We start from the raw sequence: 18,344 nt of genomic DNA, 5'->3' as shown, positions 1-18,344 counted from the left end.
TGCCATAAAACCCTTTCATCAGTAACAGAATCACTTACATCTGCATTGCATTCAAAGGGAAATGTTCAAAGGTTACTATGCTCATGATGTAAATGTTTGTTTTTAGCAAACTGGTGATAGAATAAAGCAATACTTCTGAATGAAATATGTGCCTGGAGATTGTTTTATGTGCCTCATACCCTCTAAGTTTCATGAAGAAACAGTAAGAAACAACACATACTACTCCCTTAAACTACACTTTATTCTACCTTAACAGGTTTCCAAACTCTCCCACTCTCAAAGTAATCCTATACTGCATAAGAACTTGGCCTTATGGACAGTTAAGTTCCTCAAGCTCCACCACCCCGTACTTTGAACATGCTGGTATTCGCACTTGTGATATGTCAAGCCTGCTCCACACTAGAAAATTTTACTGGCAAAACTAGCATCTGTCAGCACCGCCTTGTACATGTCCACACTCAATTCTGAGTCCTGCAAACAAAACTTTGCCAGTGAAAGTTGGTTGTTAAATCAATTTCCTGAGCAACATAAGCCTTCTACTAGTATATTTCCTCTGGCCTAATGTCTGTGGGGATGCAAAAGTACTTGTGCCAGTATAAGCAGTCTTTCAGCAACTGTTCTGGTTGAATTCTTGACCATTGCTGCTCAGGAGTTATAGTGCTGAGAAGCCTGCTTCCCATTTAAAACCCCCAGTGTATTTTCCTGCTATCCCACCTTTGCAAGCACAGCTGTACAGGCTCCTCCTCCTCACCCTTGTGCTGCTGCATTGTCAAAGAGAAAGGCCCTAGATTTCCTCAGCCTGTGCAGAGAAGGAACATGTGCAGGTAAAGCTTTGGAATTCCCACAGGATAAAGATGCATATGGGCAAACTGCAGAGGCATGGAGAGCCAGGAATACAGCAAGGATGAGGGCCAAACGAGAAAGAGCTGCAGCACACCTACCAGAAGAGAAGCAGGTCAACTTCACGTTCCTATCATGAACGGCTTAATGCCATACTGAGCCGGGACCCCACCACCTTCCTACCAACAACAGTGGACACCTCACAGCATAGAACATAACAGAGGAGGTCATCACAGGATGGGGACATGGAGGGGGTGCCAGGATGAACAAGAACACTGACCCACAGAGCCAGTTAGTCACTGAGGAAGGATACTCATGTAGATGTAGGGCTGCCCCATTAATGCAGGTCATTTTGTTTACATTCTCCAGGGCAGCCTGAAACGTAATGCCCCTGCTTCTCCCTTGGCCTCCTCTTCTCAAAAATAGCTGCTAAGCACATGTAGGAACACAAGAATTAAGTTTTGAACTACCTGCCTTAATTTTAAGAGCACGAAATGGCAGTATTAGGCAATGGTCAAAAAAAAAGAAAAAAAGAAAAACAGCCACAAAGCATTCCCAACAACATACTTTTGCACAACAGAATCAAAGCACTTGTAAAGCACTGATTTTAAACTACAGTGAAATGAGTGAACATGCACACCTTTGTGTCTGCATGCACAGTTGCACAAGATGTTTCCAGCAAGAGTATTTCATCTTTTTCCAGACATTTCTAGCCAAAGCAGCCTTGTTTCTCCTGTCACAATAGGATATCTTCCCTTGGCACTGTAAGGAACTTTTGGGGATCATAGCTCTCAACAGTCCAGCAGCACATGGCCATAGGTGACTAGCAGCCCTCTCAAGCAGCTTCCCTCTATGGCCCTTTGATATCATTATGATTGATACATCCTTAAGAATCATGACTGTTTGTAGTAAGTTTAGCATCTTTACTACACTACCCCAAAAGTTACCCAGCTCCCGCAGACTACCAAGGTCAAAAGGCCCCCCTCCACATACTCACTATTTTAAGTGAGAATTCCAGGTGAATGGCAGCTTGGGTGAAAGTGATCATGAAATGATGAAATCATTAGGTCTGTCAAGCAATTAAAAAAATTAACCGCACTGTTAAACAACAGAAGAATACCATTTAAATATTTTTGGATGTTTTCTACATTTTCAAATATATTTGTTTCAATTACAACACAAAATACAAGTGTACAGTACTCACTTTATATTTATTTTTTATTACAAAGTATTTGCACTGTAAAAAAACCAAAAGAAATTGTATTTTTCAATTCACCTAATACAAGTACTGTAGCGCAATCTCTTTATCATGAAAGTTGAACTTACAAATGTAGAACTATGTACAAAAACTGCATTCAAAAATAAAACAATGTAAAATTTTAAAGTCTGCAAGTCTACTCAGTCCTACTTATTGTTCAGCCAATTGCTCAGACAAACAAGTTTGTTTACATTTGCAGGAGATAATAGTGCCTGCTTCTTGTTTACAGTGTCACCTGAAAGTGAGAAAAGGTGTTCTCATGGCACTGTTGCAGCCAGAGTCGCAAGATATTCACATGCCAGATGCACTAAAGATTCATGTCCCTTCATGCTTCAACTGCCATTCCAGGGGACATGCGTCCATGCTAATGAGGGGTTCTGCTAGATAACAATCCAAAGCAGTACAGACCGACATGTTCATTTTCATTATGTGAGTCAGATGCCATTATCAGAAGGTTGATTTTCTCTTGTTAAAGGGTATCAAGAAAATGTTTTACAAATACATTAGAAACAAGAGGAAGACCAAGGGCAGGCTAGGCCCTTTACTCAATGAGGGAAAGAAAATAATAGCAAATGCAGCATGGCCAAATATTAAATGTTTTTTCCACCTTACCCCAGTTTTCACTAAAAAGGTTAGCAGTGATCAGACAACTACCATAGTGAACACCAGTGTAAATAGGGTAGACTCTGAGGCTAAAATAGGGAAAAAACAAGTTAAGAATTAGACAAGTTAAATGTCTTCAAGTCAGCAGGGACTAACAAAATCATTCTAGAATACTTAGACTGGCTACAGAGATTTCTGAGCAATTAGTCATTATCTTTGAGAACTCATGGAGAGTAGGAGAGATCCCAGAGGACTGGAAAATGGCAAGTATAGTACCTATCTATAAAAAAGGGGAATACGGGCAACCCAGGGAATCATAGACCAATCACCTTTACTTCGGTACTGGAAAAGTTATTGGAGCAAATAATCTGTTTGCAAGCCCCCAGAAGATAATAAGGTGGTAATAGTCAACATGGATTTGTCAAGAACAAATCATATCAAACTAACCCAATATCCTTCTTTGACAGGGTAACAAGCATTGTGGATAGGAGGGAAGCAGTAGATGTGATCTCTCAACTTCAGTAAGGCTTTTGATACTGTCTCACATGACCCTCTCATAAACAAAGTAGGGAAATATACCCTAGATGAACCTACTACTACAGTGGGAGCTGCGGTCAGCCGAACCTGCGGACCCGTCAGGTAAACAAACCGGCCCGGCCCACCAGGGGCTTTCCCTGAACAAGTGGCGGACCGGCTTTGAGAACCACTGCTCTAGATAATAGTTTATCCCGCCTCAGTGCAGGGGACAGAATTAGATGACCTACTGAGGTCCCTTCCAGTCCCACATTTCTATGATTCTATACAAGATTCAATTTCACGAGCATTTTCAGATAGAAGACTGTTCTGTTGGAAAAATTTTGACCAACTCTAGTTATGAGCTCTAAGCACAGGATGACAATTCCTGGCAGATACTCAAATCTAGGAATTACATTTGAAGCCCTTAAGATTTAAAGATGTTAGAAGTTCCCTCTCCTATGCATCTTTGTTACCCAAAATTCCAGCATACTGATTTTGATTCTCAGTTCTCTCCATGACACACAGTTTGGGCACAGTAACAGATGAATGTATATATGTAATTTAACCAGTGGCCATAGGCTACTCCTTAATGTCAATCTTTAAACAACACAAAAAAAAAAAAAGAACACAGACAAGCTTAATGCAATGACTATGATTACTAGCCCTCAGTTACAATTAATGTGCTATGCAACATAACATGTCTTGATTCAGACAATGAGTGCCAGTGTGTGGTTTGTGCACATCACTTATTGTAGATGATGCACATCAGAGAAATGACCAAAAGCATGCTCACACATTTCTGATAGCACTAGAACTTCGGGTAGATCTTAACACTAGGAAATCAGAGCCTAAAGCTAATGTGAAGGATTTTAACTAGTTCTTGTATATTTAAGAGATTCAGGATCCAACAATTTGTGATTTTGCATAACTGGAAATAGAGAGGTATTCCTTTTCAACTCCTTTACTGAAATCAATAGAGCTATTCTATATTTACCTAACCGTAAAAAAGCACAATTTGGCCTTATAGCCCAGGCTAGTCACTGACCAGCAAAGTGTGAATGAATCTTCTTAGCATATGTGCAACATGGCACACGACCAGGATTAATCAATGACTTTGGTCCGCTGGTTGGATCATTAGCTTCCCCAGCCTGGATCATTAGCTTCCCCAGCCTGGGCCAGGTACTGACAGGGAGTGCAACATGAATGCTGATCCATGCCCCTCCAGGAATGAATTAGGTAACAGAAAGCAAAATATTGATGCAGTATTTAGCACTATAACACTAAGCAATATAAAGCCACTGTGAACTCTAGAAAGTTGTAAGGATTAAGGAGCAGGTTCTGGAGATACACAGTAGTAGCTTTAGTGTTTTCATGACCCTTAGAATACCTGAAAAGCAAACATGTGACATACAGAATGACTGTCAATTTTAATAATTCATTGCTTCACTATATCACATGCATACCCATTCTGATGTGAATTGTAAACTTATGCTCAGTTCACTGAAAGAAATACCACCCTCAGTTATACTGGGAATAATTTTGCCACATTGACAGAATAGATGAGCAAAACTATGCTGTGTGACAAAGCTAATGTTTCAAGCATTTATTTTCTTTGCACATTCAATCAGCAGGCAGTGGTGAACAGATCCATTTTCATTTTGTCAAAAGGCTCCACACAGTAAATACCTTCATAAGGATTAGTTTAAATCAAATCTTATTAACCATGAAATTAACATCAGAGAAGAAGCCAAAAATGCATAATCTACAGTTGTACAAGCCAACCTCTTGGGAACTGAATTATAAAATGTTAAGTAGAAATACAATCTCATTCTGCAGTTTGATAAGTGAGTATGATCAGCTGATAATCACTGTCAAGAAGTTACCTGAAGTTAAACACTGCAAATCTCTCCTCAACTTCTACTTAACCTACCAAGTGCTAACAATTCACAGATGTTTTCCCCTTATATTGTGCATTATTTTGTATCAAATACCAGCAAAAAAGATGATTTGTTCTGTCAATTTTGCACATTTAAAAGACTTTACAAAGTTAATGATATACAAAGTTATGTTTAGAGCAATCTTATTATCTGGGAGAATAATTATATCCAGCAATCAACTGAGCAATGATGTGCAAATGCTTTACATTTTCCTAATGGGATAAACATAGGTCTCAAATCATTAGTGACAGGCGTAATTTAGGCACAGTATTCAGACCCTGATTAAAAAGTTTATTTTTACTCTTTGTATACATGACCAAAGTGTTATCTGGAAGAAATATGCTGCATTTAACAGCACTAGACCATTCATGATATTCCACTATCAAGACATTTACCAATTAAAGTACTATAAAAACCTATATTAAAAGCAATGCTTTCAGACATCATGCAAAGAATTTCAAGTGAAAAACAGCTGTTATAACTGAAACAGGACTGAATAATATCAAGTTACTTTTAGTCAATACTGGCAGAAATGCATATTTTCCCTAAGCGTGCAATATATAAGGCCGGTCAGTCATCTCTGCAACGTCATTTTTAAGTTCTATACTGGAGCTAAGCAAACAGAGCTAGCTACAGGGTCTCCCCCAAACACAAACAACTCAAGGATCACGTATTTTCCGAAAAGTCAATATATTAGTATCTAGGATATAAATAGAAGATGCATTATCTTCTATGGGGCCTGTAAGTTTAATATTGGAACTTAACACCCTTCCACCCCCATATTTTATATAAAAATGCTTAGAACATTAATATAGTTAGTTACAGGTAGCCACCCGATTACTTTGACCAGAGATTACTAAGTTATTCAAATGTACCAACTGTACCAATATCAGCCCCCATCCCACGATCATCCACCTATTGAGTCTTGTCTTCTATCCTAGGTCACGAGCGCTCTGGGTTGAGTTTTTATTCTACTTTTCTGTACAACGACTAGGACAAGGGAGTCCTGACTGGGACCTCTGTTAGCTACTGTAGTACAAATACAGAAACTGGTTCTGAGGTCCCAATGTAAGAGGAGCTGTCCATGGTCCTCAAATAGGGGCACAGCTATGAAAAGCTCTAAAAAAATTGAGAGAGCAAAAGCAATAATTCCTAGGGAAAATTTTAATTGGAGCATGTTTTAGAGCATGCTGCATAGCAGATTTATCCACTTGTCTTAATGAAGACAAAAGTTATACCGCTTTTAGGGCTTCTGCATTAGTCAGCATATTTTCAATAAATCCACTCTTTTATACTCCCAAAGCTTTACAACATTACATTCCATTACTCAATCCATACTGTCTTCTACTCATCCAAAACTGATTTTTTAAAACACCACAGAGTTGGGAAAAATAGTATTCCCCTCCCTCCCCTAATCACAGTAAGTCAGCAAGAAAGCTACTATGAAAAACACCTAAGAACAAAATGCCTTTGAACAGAGGTGGGCAAACTGTGGGCCACATCCGGCCTGCAGGACCGTCCTGCCTGGCCCTTGAGCTCCCGGCTGGGTAGGCTAGCCTTTGGCCCCTCCCCCACAGCCTCAGCTCACTGTGCCACCAGCGCTCTGGCCCGCTGCTGCTGCCGGGCAATGTGGATCCAGCCCGGCGGCGTAGCTGCCAGACATCCTTCTCTGAATGGCATGGTCAAGGGGTGGCGGTTGGATAAGGGGCAGAGGGTCCTGGGGGGCAGTCAGGGGACAGGGACCTGGGTCGGTTGGATGGAGCAGAGGTTTGGGGGGGGTGTCGGTCAGGGGATGGAGAACAGGGGGGGTTTGATAGGGGTTGGAGTCCCAGGGGGGCAGTTAGGGATGGGGGATTCTAGGAAGGGGCGATCAGGGGACAGGGAGCGAGGAGGTTGGATAGGGGTTGGAGTCCCAGAGGGGGCAGTTAGGGGTGGGGGATTCTAGGAGGGGGCGATCAGAGGACAAGGAGCAGGAGGGGTTGGATGGGTCGGAGGTTCTGAGGGGGGCAGTCGGGGGCAGGAAGTGGGAGGGGGCAGATAGGGGGCAGGCTGTTTGGGGAGGCACAGCCTTCCCTACCCAGCCCTCCATACAGTTTTGCAACCCCGATCTGGCCCTCAGGCCAAAAAGTTTGCCCACCCCTGCCTTAGAAGGTTTCTGAAACCAGTAACTCTTCATGGATCATAAAAAAAGTTTTGATTTCTAGTCTGCTTTCCATGAGAGAAGGAATCTCACAGGAAGCCTAATGGAAGTCTAGTTGTAGTAGATCACTTAAGTAAGAGAACTAAAACAAAGCTAGTTTACTAGTTTGTCTATTTGTCCCATATAAGTTGCTCAGCAAGTGACACTCAAATGAACATTCAACAGTACATAGACACAATGTCATCTGTTAAATTTTCTAGATGACAAACTCTTAGTAGAAAAAGTTATATTAACTGTTAAGTCACAAGATTTTCAGTCAGTTTATGTAGATTTTAGTGAGCTCTCTCCCCTCCCAAAATATTATATATAAGATATTTTCCTAATTGACCAAAATTATGCAGACCAATTATTAATCACAGTTAACTTATGTGATTAACGTAAAAATTAATGGCAATTAAAAAAATTAATCACAGTTTTAATTGCGCTGCTAAACAGAATACCAACTGAAATTTATTAAATATTTTGGATGTTTTTCTCTGTTTTCAATTGATTTCAATTCCAACACAGAATACAAAAGTGTACACTGCTCACTTTATATTATTTTTATTACAAATATTTACATTGTAAAAGTGATAAAAATAGATTTTTTCAGTTCACCTTATACAAATACTGTAGTGCAATCTCTATCTTGAAAATGCAACTTACAAATGTAGATTTTTTTGTTACATAACTGCACTCAAAAACAAAACAATGTAAAACTTCAGAGCCTACAAGTCCACTCAGTCCTACTTCTTGTTCAGCCAATCGCTAAGACAAACAAGTTTGTTTAAATTGACGGGAGATAATGTTGCCAACTTCGTATGTACAATGTCACAAGAAAGTGAGAACAGGCATTCGCATGGGACTTTCGTAGCCAGCATTGCAAGGTATTTACGTGCCAGATATGCTAACCATTCGTATGCCCCTTCATGCTTTGGCCACCATTTCAGAGGACAAGCTTCCATGCTGATGATGCTCGTTAAAAAAATAATGTGCTAATTAAATTTGTGACTGAACTCCTTGGAGCAGAACTGTACGTCTCCGACTGTGTTTTACCCACATTCTGACATGTATTTCATGTTACAGCAGTTTCGGATGATGACCCAGAACATGTTGTTCATTTTAAGAACACTTTTGCTGCAGATCTGACAAAATGCAAAGAAGGTACCTATGTGAGATTTCTAAAGATAGCTATAGCACTCAATCCAAGGTTTAAGAATCTGAAGTGCCTCCCAAAATCTGAGAGGGATGAGGCTTGGAGCATGCTTTCAAAAGTCTTAAAAGAGCAACACTACAGAACCCGAACCACCAAAAAAGAAAATCAACCTTCTGCAGGTGGCATCTGATTCAGATCATGAAAATGAACATGTGTTGGTCCACACTGTTTTGGATCAAGCAGAACCTGTCATCAGCATGGACGCATGTCCTCTAGAATGGTGGTTGAAGCATGAAGGGATATATAAATCTTTAGCGTATCTGGCATGTAAATATCTTGCAACACTGGCTGCAACAATGCTATGTGAACACCTGTTCTCACTTTCAGGTGAACCAGAAACAAGCAAATGTAAACAAACTTGTTTCTCTGAGCAGTTGGCTGACCAAGAAATAGGACTAAGTGGACCTGCAGGCTCTGAAGTTTTACATTGTTTTGTTTTTGAGTGCAGTTATTTTTGTACATAATTCTACATTGTAATTTCAACTTTCATGATAAAGAGATTGCACTACAGAATTGAAAAATACTATCATTTGGTTTTTTACAGTGCAAATATATGTAATCAAAAATAAATATAAAATGACCACTGTACACTTTGTATTCTGTGTTGTAATTGAAATCAATATATTTGAAAATGTAGAAAACATCCAAAAATATTTAATTAACAGTGCGATTATTCGCTTGATTTTTTTTTAACCACTTGACAGTCCTATTAATTTGGAAAGCATATTGTGACCACGGTGCTTCAAGTTTTCCTATTGAGATTAGTTTTTAAAAAAATAAACAAAGCAGGATATCCCAGAATCCACTTCTTCTGGAGACTTGAAAAAAGTCCTGAAATCAAAATACTGTACACTCCCTAGCAAATGTGATGTTCAGTCACTTATGAGAGGAAGAAAAATATATTTTACTTGCAGGTGACCAGTTGGAAAATTTTTGCTGTATAATGAGATATAGGGTAAACTAATTCTTGTAAGCACTTTTCCATAAGCTGTTTTCTTTTAAGTACTACATGAATTACAGAAGCATAGAGAAAGCATCTCTCACACACATGCATCCATTTTATAGAGAAAATAGGCTTCAGAAAGAATCCTTACTTAACTTTGACTTAATAGTGATACCCATTACCTACCAATTAACAATAAGCCAGAAGTCCTTACCTTATATACCATAAATACAGTAAGGATAAACAGCGTCACTGATCCTAATTTCAGTATGTTACATGTGGAACTACAACCACCCTCCAACCCCCCAACCCGCCGACATTGTCACAAAAGGATCCAGGGATCTTTCTCCACTTCAACCATTCATTAACAGGAGCGACATCTTGTTTCTTACTGTTCCTTAATGTGCAGAAAAACTCAGTCACCATTTCATTAAATACAAAGAACCCAACAATTTATCCACCCTCCAATATGTACAATGAATGCATATGCCATATATTTTTAATATAATCTGACAGAACTCAGACACAGCAAAGTAAGGTAGTTTGTCAAAGGTAGGGATGTGGAGTCAGTAATTTATTTATTTTTTAAACTTTTGTCTTTCATACATTGGGTTTTGTATAATTACAAAGGCCTAATAACATTTTTCAACCATACCTGCATCTTAATGTTTCATTTGTTTGGGAATAACATAATAAATTACTCACCACACCACTTGCAAGCCCTTTATCACTAAGAAGGCCTAATGAGAGACTGCTCTTGAAGCTCTTTACAAGTAAATTTAAGATCATAACATGAAAATATTTAAACAGCTCTACAGTGTCAGCAACACAAATACAATAGCTATGTAGCTTTACAGTGAATTACTTTTGATTTCAGTTTCGCTAGCAGGTGCAGAGAATACTTCATTTGGGCTAGTGCATTCAAAGTTGAGAAACCAATTGGGAGCTGCAAAAATAAGAAAGTGTGTTTTTTCCCTTCAGTCTATTAATAAAAGCCAGGAGGGAGAGGATGAGAGCTAATTCTAAAAACTTGAAGGACACGGGCCAGATTTTCAAAGGCATTTAGGCACCTAAAGATGCAGACAGGTGCTTTTGAAAATCCTACTAGATACTTATCTGCATCTTTTGGTGACTCAATACTTTTAAAAATCTGACCCAGAGTGACCAGAAACAATCCCTTTATTCACTAACTACAGTTAATACTTCTTTTAATAAAACAGTTTTAAATGCAAGACATGCTTTAATAAACTTACTTTTTGCCTTATGTATCCAACACATTTAAGATAGTTTTATTTAACTAATAAAAACAAATTTAAAATGCTGCTTTTGTGCACTTCTAATCAAATTCCTATTCCCATCCAATATAGCTTGACAAAACAAGCAAGTATTATCTAGTAAATAAGAAATGCGTCAGACACCATTTTATAATAAAAATTGTAAAAAGCAAGAATCTGAATTTAAGCAGAATTTAAGTCTCTCCCTTGGCCCCACCTGCCGCTCCCCCCTCAGGGGCCCCGGCAGCGCAACTGAGCTGCGTTTGCCTGCTCGCTACAGTGGCTGCCGGCCCCTCCCGGCAGCCCAGGGCTGTGCCTCTGCCTCCATGCACTGCCCACACCCCGAGTGCCCCTGAAGCCAATGGGCCACTGCAGGGGCGGTGCCTGGGGGCAGAAGCATGTGGAAGCCCCCCGATCCGCCCCATCTTAAAGCCCCAGGTAAGTGTCGCAACCCCAACCCCCTTTTCCTTATCCTTCCAGGGAGCTCCAACATTCCCAGGAAATAAGAAAAAGGTTTTAAGTAACATCTTTAAAAAAATGTACACTTCAAGTTGGAATATTTATTCATGCATTTTACATACCGCAGTTCTGGTTTCTTTTGATATATAGCTTTTCATTGATAAGAGCCAGAATGAGTATTTCTCACTAATGCACCTAGAATAACCAAATGTGACTTTAGAAAGAATGTCAGTAATTTTAAAAAAAACTACTGAGATTACTACCCCTTGTGAGAGACAGAGAGAGAGCACGCCAGCGCACATGCACGCACACCAGATTTGAAGCCTGAACCAGACAGAGGCTGTGAACTAAAATCAGGCCATGTATTAAAACAGCTGTTTACAAGTTCACTGTCCGGTACATGAACTTGGCAAAGTTGCTGTTAGTGTACTAGGCACTAGATAGTTACACAAATATATTTTAGCTAGTACAGACATGTTAATCTAGTTCAAGATAAAATGGTTTGAAAGAACAATAAATAAGGATATTTTGTTCAAGATATTAGGAAGAAGGGGGGTAATAAACAGAGGTCATGAAATACATAAGGTGGTGTGTAAGTTGTGTATTCCAGTTGTTTGTCTCAGCCAATAAATGTGAGGGTACTTCGCTTTAAGCCTTTGTCCAGTCTAGGGAGCAGTGGAAAATCCCACCACTGACTGAGCTGAGTCCATTGTAACGAGCATACATGTGTTAGTGTAACTATAGACATTGATCCGGGGAGCTAATACCATGCTTCGTTGACAATAAACCTGGCCCAGCACCTTTGCCACTGAATTGTGCCTGTGGTCTTCCTTTATGAGTAAGATCGAGGTCTGCTGAACTAACATGCTGCACTACTATTAACACTGAAGCACTGAGCAGCCTAAACAGCGCTACTGAGGCAAAGACATTCAAGCCTCCAGTACTTAACTACAAAAGATAGTACTATCAAGATTTGCTGAACCAGCTATCTGAGCAGAGCTGGGAACAGTACATGGAAAGCGCACACATACAAGCTCACTGACAACATCCCTGAGGTCCCTGGGCTAGCCAAAGCTGGTAGTGCAGTTATTTTGTCCCACTCACCTGAATGAGAAATATACATTTGACAAGCCCAGAAACAAAATAGTCTCAGAACAGACTGCTTGTGTCACTACATCAAGACCCAATGCCTCAATGACCACAGGATGTCAGCTTGAAGTACATTTTCATTTGTAAGCAACTTCTTCTTCTGCATTACAGTAGCTGTTCAGGGGCTAAACTTACAAAACTGCTAATGCAAACATTTATTTAGTATCTTGCTGTGGTAGGTTCCTTCAGACAAATAAAGAACCAAGATTCTTTATCCAGTAGATCAAATAGAAATAAAGAAACTATTACAACGTGGTGGAAAGGAAGATGATCAAATTCTAGGTATGAAATACCAATTTTTGGGGAAAGTGTAATTTGTTTTTGGAGAAGAGATCACATAATTCTGAATTAGGAAACACACTTCAATCATTATTACACATTACATTAATCAGAAACATATGCAATCCATAAAGGGACAGAGTTTCTGCAAAAAAATTCCACTAGATTATCAATGCTTAAAAAGGAAACCAGTGATGGCATTTTCTACATACAGTACTGGAGAAAAAAGTGGCAAACACAAATAAGAGAAGGCAGCAGACTAACAGTGGCACCATCCCTTATATTCACAGAATCATGACAACAACATATAAGAGACTCTTTAGATTGGAAAAAAGTCTGACCAGATTTTAAATCCCCCTCACAAAGCACAATACTATGCAGGTGCAAATGATTAAAGGGACATTGTCACCCAAGCATTGTAAAACAGAACCCCAAAGCAAGACTCAACCTAAACAAGTGACACTGATTGTATTGATTTCCTTTATACAAACAAACAAACAAATACAAGAAATAAAGTGGGCATTAACAGCACCAGGCAAACAGGATTTTTAAAGCTTTTTACTATTAGTGATAGATGTTTTTAGTATAATAAGGAAATACATGCATTTTTGATGCATGAGGCTGGTGGATGAGGACAGGTAGACAGTCGCTGCTTGAAGAGGAAAGGGTGGGAAACCAGAACCAGACCTCAGTTCTGCCAAGGGATGCTAAATGGGAGAAGAGCCAAGGCAGGGGCAACCCTGGTGTCTGTGGAGAAGGTGTCTCACTCACATAAGAAGGTAATAGGTGTGTAAGCAGTGCCTGATGGATGTAGGAGGAACCCAGGCTAGACCCTGGTGCCATGAGTGTTCCTGGAGACAGACTCACTAATGAAAAAGGTGATACAGGAGACCAGACCAGGCTCTGGGAGAGGGGGGACAGAAGGGGACAGAATGGGGGTGGCAGGCTGACCAAACAGCAAGTGTGAAAAATCAGGACAGGAGGTGTGTGGGGGGGGGGGGGGGAGAATAGGTACCTATATAAGACCAAGCCCCAAATATCAGGACTGTCCCTATAAAATCGGGACATCTGGTCACCCGGGGGCGGGGGAGGAAAGAGGAACCAGGCCTGGGTCCCAAAGGTCACTCACACAGGGGTGTTAGGAGGGGGCAGGGCATCTGGGTCCCCGAAATCACACATAGCGGGGGGTTGCCGGTGGTGGGAAGGCTGCCGGGAAGCCCGGCCAGGAGGGGGGTAAGGGTCGCTGCCACGGGGGGGGCGGGGTTGCCAAGGAGGCCGATGTAGTGACTTAAATGGCGGTAACTGCTACGGGTAGGAAAACTGGACGGCTGCCGTTGTTGCCGTTACGCCGGCCCCCTGGGGGGCGGGGGGGTGCCAGAGAGGCCGGCCCTGAGGAGGAAGCGGTCGCGGAGCCAGGCCCGGAGGGGGAGGGTCACTCACGCATGAGGGTGCTGAAGGCCACGACGCCCAGGAGCCCCTGCAGGAAGATGCCGAATCTGTCCATGAGGGCCCCGTTCTCGCAGCCCCGGTAGCCGTCCCCGGGCCCGGACCCCGAGGAGGACACGGCGGGGCGGCCCGTCCGGTCCGTCAGGCTCAGGCTACCGTTGGCAGAGCCCAAAGCGGGCGGTCCCCCCATGGCGAGGCACCCCGGCGCGCGACGGCCTCAGGGACTCATGACACCGGCCGAGCACCCCGCGGGCGCCTCGCGCTTCCGGTGCGGGGCACCCACCAACCCCCAGCTTCGCGCGGTACGTCACCACCGGCGTGTGACATAACAACGCGCCCCGGATTGGTGGAGGCCGCACCTGAGGGGAGGAGCCAACCGTAGGACCAGTCGGGGGCGGGGCTTAGAAGCCCTTTAACAGGGGGATGCAGAAGGGTTTGAGCGCAGGAGGGGCGGAGTTTGCCAGGGTGTTGGAGCGCAGCTGCTGCCGCCTGGGGCTGGCTCCCCGCGGGTACAGGCGAGCAATACCCGGGGGCTCAGCGTCCATGGGGCAGCCGCCACCGACCTTCCCCTTCCCCGCCCCCATGTGCAGCGGGAGGGGAGTCTTCCTGCTCCGCGCGGTACCGGCAGGGGAGGAAAGCGAGAGACGCTCCCCGCTCTTCGCAGGTGGGGGGATTTGCACGCTCTATCTAGCGGGGGAAATTCTGTGAACACGTCACCGCAAAGCGAACTACCCCGCGGACATGGGTGGCATGTTTGTAGAAATTTTGGGGGTGCCCAGAACCCGCCCCTGCCCAAACTCTGCCCCACCCCCAAACTCCACCCCCCCACCTGCCCAAGGCTCTGGGTGGGAGTTTGGGTGAGGGAGGAGGTCTGGGGTGCAGACCCTAGGCTGGGGCCGAGGACTGGGATGCAGGCTCTGAGAGGGAGTTTGGGGATGGGAGGGGTAGAGGGATGGGGTGCAGGGGTGAAGGCTGTGGGGTGTGGCTGCAGATGAGGGGTTTGGAGTGTGGGAGGGGTTCAGGGCGAAAGTAGAGGTGTAGGGGATGAGGGCTCTGGGGCTGGCAATGAGGGGTTTGGGGTGTGGGAGGGGCTCAGGGCAAGAGTAGGAGTGTGGGGGATGAGGGTTCTGGCTGGGACTGAGGATAAGGTGTTTGGGGGTCTGGAGGGGCTTGGGGCTCAGGCAGAGGGTCAGGGTGTGGGGGGGATGAGGGCTCTGGCTGGGACTGGGGATAAGGTGTTTGGGGGGCTGGAGGGGCTCAGGACTAGGGTAGAGGGTGCGTTGGGGGGGCTCTGGGGTGGAACAGGGCTGGGGATGAGTTTGGGGTGCAAGCTGGCTGCTCTGGGAGAGGGGCCTGAGAGGAGGACTCCCCCCAGCCCTTTCCCTGCAGGCAGCAGCAAGCTCTGGGGGAGGAGCCTCCTTTCCTGCCCCCCAGCAGCACACTGTCACTGTAGCCTCATTGGGGGTGAGGGATGGGGCTGCCTCCTTGCATGGGGCAGGAGTGGTGACTGTGGGCAGAGGGCCCCCCCTGTGCTGCTTGAGGGTCCTGCCGGAAAAGGGAAGGGTTTGAGGGGGCAGGGCAGGCTGTCAGTCAGTCTGTCCTGGCCGTGGAGCTGGGGGGCACTAGGACCCTGCAGCAGCAGTTGCTGGGAGGCAACATGGAGCTGCTCAGGGAAGAGACAGTCCGTGATTCTCTGCTCCCGGGTCCAGGAAAGACGAGCGGGGGGCAGGGCCCGGGGGCAGCAAGTCGGGGCCGCAGAACACGCGGAGGGGGGGGGGCACCCAGCTCCACCTCCACATATTGCTGGAGCTGGGCCCCTGGTTCTGAATATTGCTGGTGCCCGAGCACCACATGGGTATGGAACTGGCCGCATGCCCGCGGAAGGGAATCCCTGCGCCTCGCCACGAGTCCACCCAGCCCTGGGAAACCCAGCTCATGGTCTCAGCTTAAACGGATAGGCGCTGCACCATTGAACACATGAAGAAAAGAAACCGCCTCTGTCATTTAGTTATGAAGGGTTCATTGTCAAACCAGGAGGGTGTATTCCGAGGGGTTCAATGTTTTCATTAACAAATTACACAAGAACATATGCTTATAAAATTTGCAGATGACACCAAGCCGTGAGAGGATTGCTAGCACTTTGCAGGACAGGATTAAACTTCAGAATGATGAGGACAACTTAGAGAATTGGTATGAAGCCAACAAAATGAAATTAAATAAAGAGCAGGGCACAGTACTGCACTTAAGATGACAAAAATCAAATGCACAACTACACACTGGGGAAGAACTGGCTAAGTGGGGGTACTGCTGAAATGGAATTTGAGGTGATAGATCACAAACTGAATATGAACTAATGTATGATATAACTGTAAAGCAAACAAAACCAAAACTAATATTCTGGGGCATATCTGAGCCAGAAGAGCTAATTGTCCTGCTTAGGGTGACCAGACAGCATGTGTGAAAAATCAGGATGGGGGTGTGGGGGTAATAGGAGCCTATATAAGAAAAAGACCCCAAAATCAGGCCTATCCCTATAAAATCAGGACATCTGGTCACCCTAGTGCAGCTCCACTTGGTATAGGTAAGGGTGCAGCTGGAGTATTGTGTCCAGTTTTGGGCACCTCCCCCCTTTAGGAAACTTGTGGACAAATTGGAGAGAGTTTAGCAACACACAACTCCCCTGAAAAAAGGATTAGAAGGAAAGGTTAAAAAAATGAGTTTGTTTAGTCTTGAGAAGCAATGACTAAGGAGGATCTAATAATAGTCTTCAGATACGTAAAGGAGTTATAAAGAGAAGGGTGATAATTTTTCTCCATATCAACTGAAGGTAGGAAAACACAAAACTGGTTTAAGCTACAGCAAAGGGGATAGGGACTAGATATTAAGAAAAACTTTCTACCAATACTGGTACAGAAGGGAGGCTGTGGAAGACTCATCCGTGGAAGTTTTAAAAAATAGATTAGAAAACACAGTTGTCACAGAGGGTCTAGATTTAGTTGCAGGGCCACCCAGAGGATTCAGGGGGCCTGGGGCAAAGCAATTTCAGGGGCCCCTTCCATTAAAAAAAAAAATGCAATACTATAGAAAACTATATTCTCGTGGGGGCCCCTACAGGGCCCAGGGCAAATTGCCCCACGTTCTCCTCCTCCCCCGCCCCCCAGGCAGCCCTGTTTAGTTGGTCCTGCATCAGCACACAGCAATAGACTTAATGACTTCCTGAGGGCCCTTCCAGCCCTACCTTCCCAGGATTTTCTTTCAGAGGGGAAATTGTACCGACTTTAAGAATAAAACCCAGACTCAGCCTGTATTAAGGAGAGTAGAAGCTGCACAAAAGCCATGTACTTAAGCCAACCAATGCAGTCATTATTAAAAGGTGGTAGAAGTGCTATTTCTTCCTGAACCAGTTGGTCTGACATTCATCCTATTTTCATCCTGTTCACAGTTGCTTTATATGTGCATTCATACAATCTGATTTTGCTAGGGTCAATGGTCTTGGAAAGTAAACTTCATCCTGCCTATTCCAAAATATTGCAGAAAAAAATACCACTTTCTGTGATAAGTCACATTGGAAGCCTAGAGTTACTCATCCAATCAAGGCACTTTCATGACCAAGCACATCAAAGCAACAGCTCATATTCCAAATGGAAAGCCAGGGTTACAATTGTATAGGAATCACAACTTTTGAATTTCTTGACTTGTTTGACAGCTCAACCTATACCATTTTAATGAGCAAGGAACACAGAAGGGTAGATGGAGGTGTATCGTACTATTGAGGTCTAACCTTAGGAATTAAATATAAACACAACCTTTAGTTGATGAATTTTATATAGAAAATATGATATCTTATGATTAAGGCTACATTTTAGTCACAGGTATTTTTAGCAAAAGTCACAGACAGGCCACGGGCAGTAAACAAAAATTCATGGCCCATGACCTGTCCATGACTTTTACTAAAAATACCCATGAATAAAACCTGGGTTGGGAGCTGCCCGGGGGCTCAGGGAGGGTGGCCCAGATGCTAAGGGGGGTAGCAGTGTGCAGCCCGGGACCCCTGCTGGTGCTGGAAGGGGTGGGTGAGTTGGCAGGGATGGCAGGCTCCCTACCTGGCTCCATGCCTCCCCCCCAGCAGTAGAATTTGGGTGTGGGAGGGGGCAGGGGCATGGGATAGGGTGAAATGGGCTCTGAGCAGTGCTTACCCGGGGGGCTCCCCAGAAGCAGCACGGTAACATCCTCCTCGTTCAGCTG

General features: G+C 43.8%; 1 protein-coding gene across 2 annotated transcripts in view; it reads right to left on the bottom strand.

The window, feature by feature from the left end:
- LOC123374072 (store-operated calcium entry regulator STIMATE-like) overlaps positions 1 to 14,369 on the bottom strand; it is a 92,974-nt gene extending 78,605 nt beyond the window's left edge. For both annotated transcript variants that reach the window (XM_045023519.1, XM_045023520.1), the window contains exon 1: positions 14,094 to 14,369. In XM_045023519.1, coding sequence (XP_044879454.1) covers positions 14,094 to 14,289 — 196 coding nt within the window. In that variant the 5' untranslated portion in view covers positions 14,290 to 14,369. The remainder of the gene's footprint in view (positions 1 to 14,093) is intronic.
- Between the last annotated feature and the right edge of the window lie 3,975 nt (positions 14,370 to 18,344).

The sequence above is a fragment of the Mauremys mutica genome, chromosome 7, assembly GCF_020497125.1.
Source record: "Mauremys mutica isolate MM-2020 ecotype Southern chromosome 7, ASM2049712v1, whole genome shotgun sequence".
NCBI lineage: Eukaryota > Metazoa > Chordata > Testudines > Geoemydidae > Mauremys > Mauremys mutica.
This window is presented reverse-complemented; position numbering and strand designations above follow the sequence as displayed.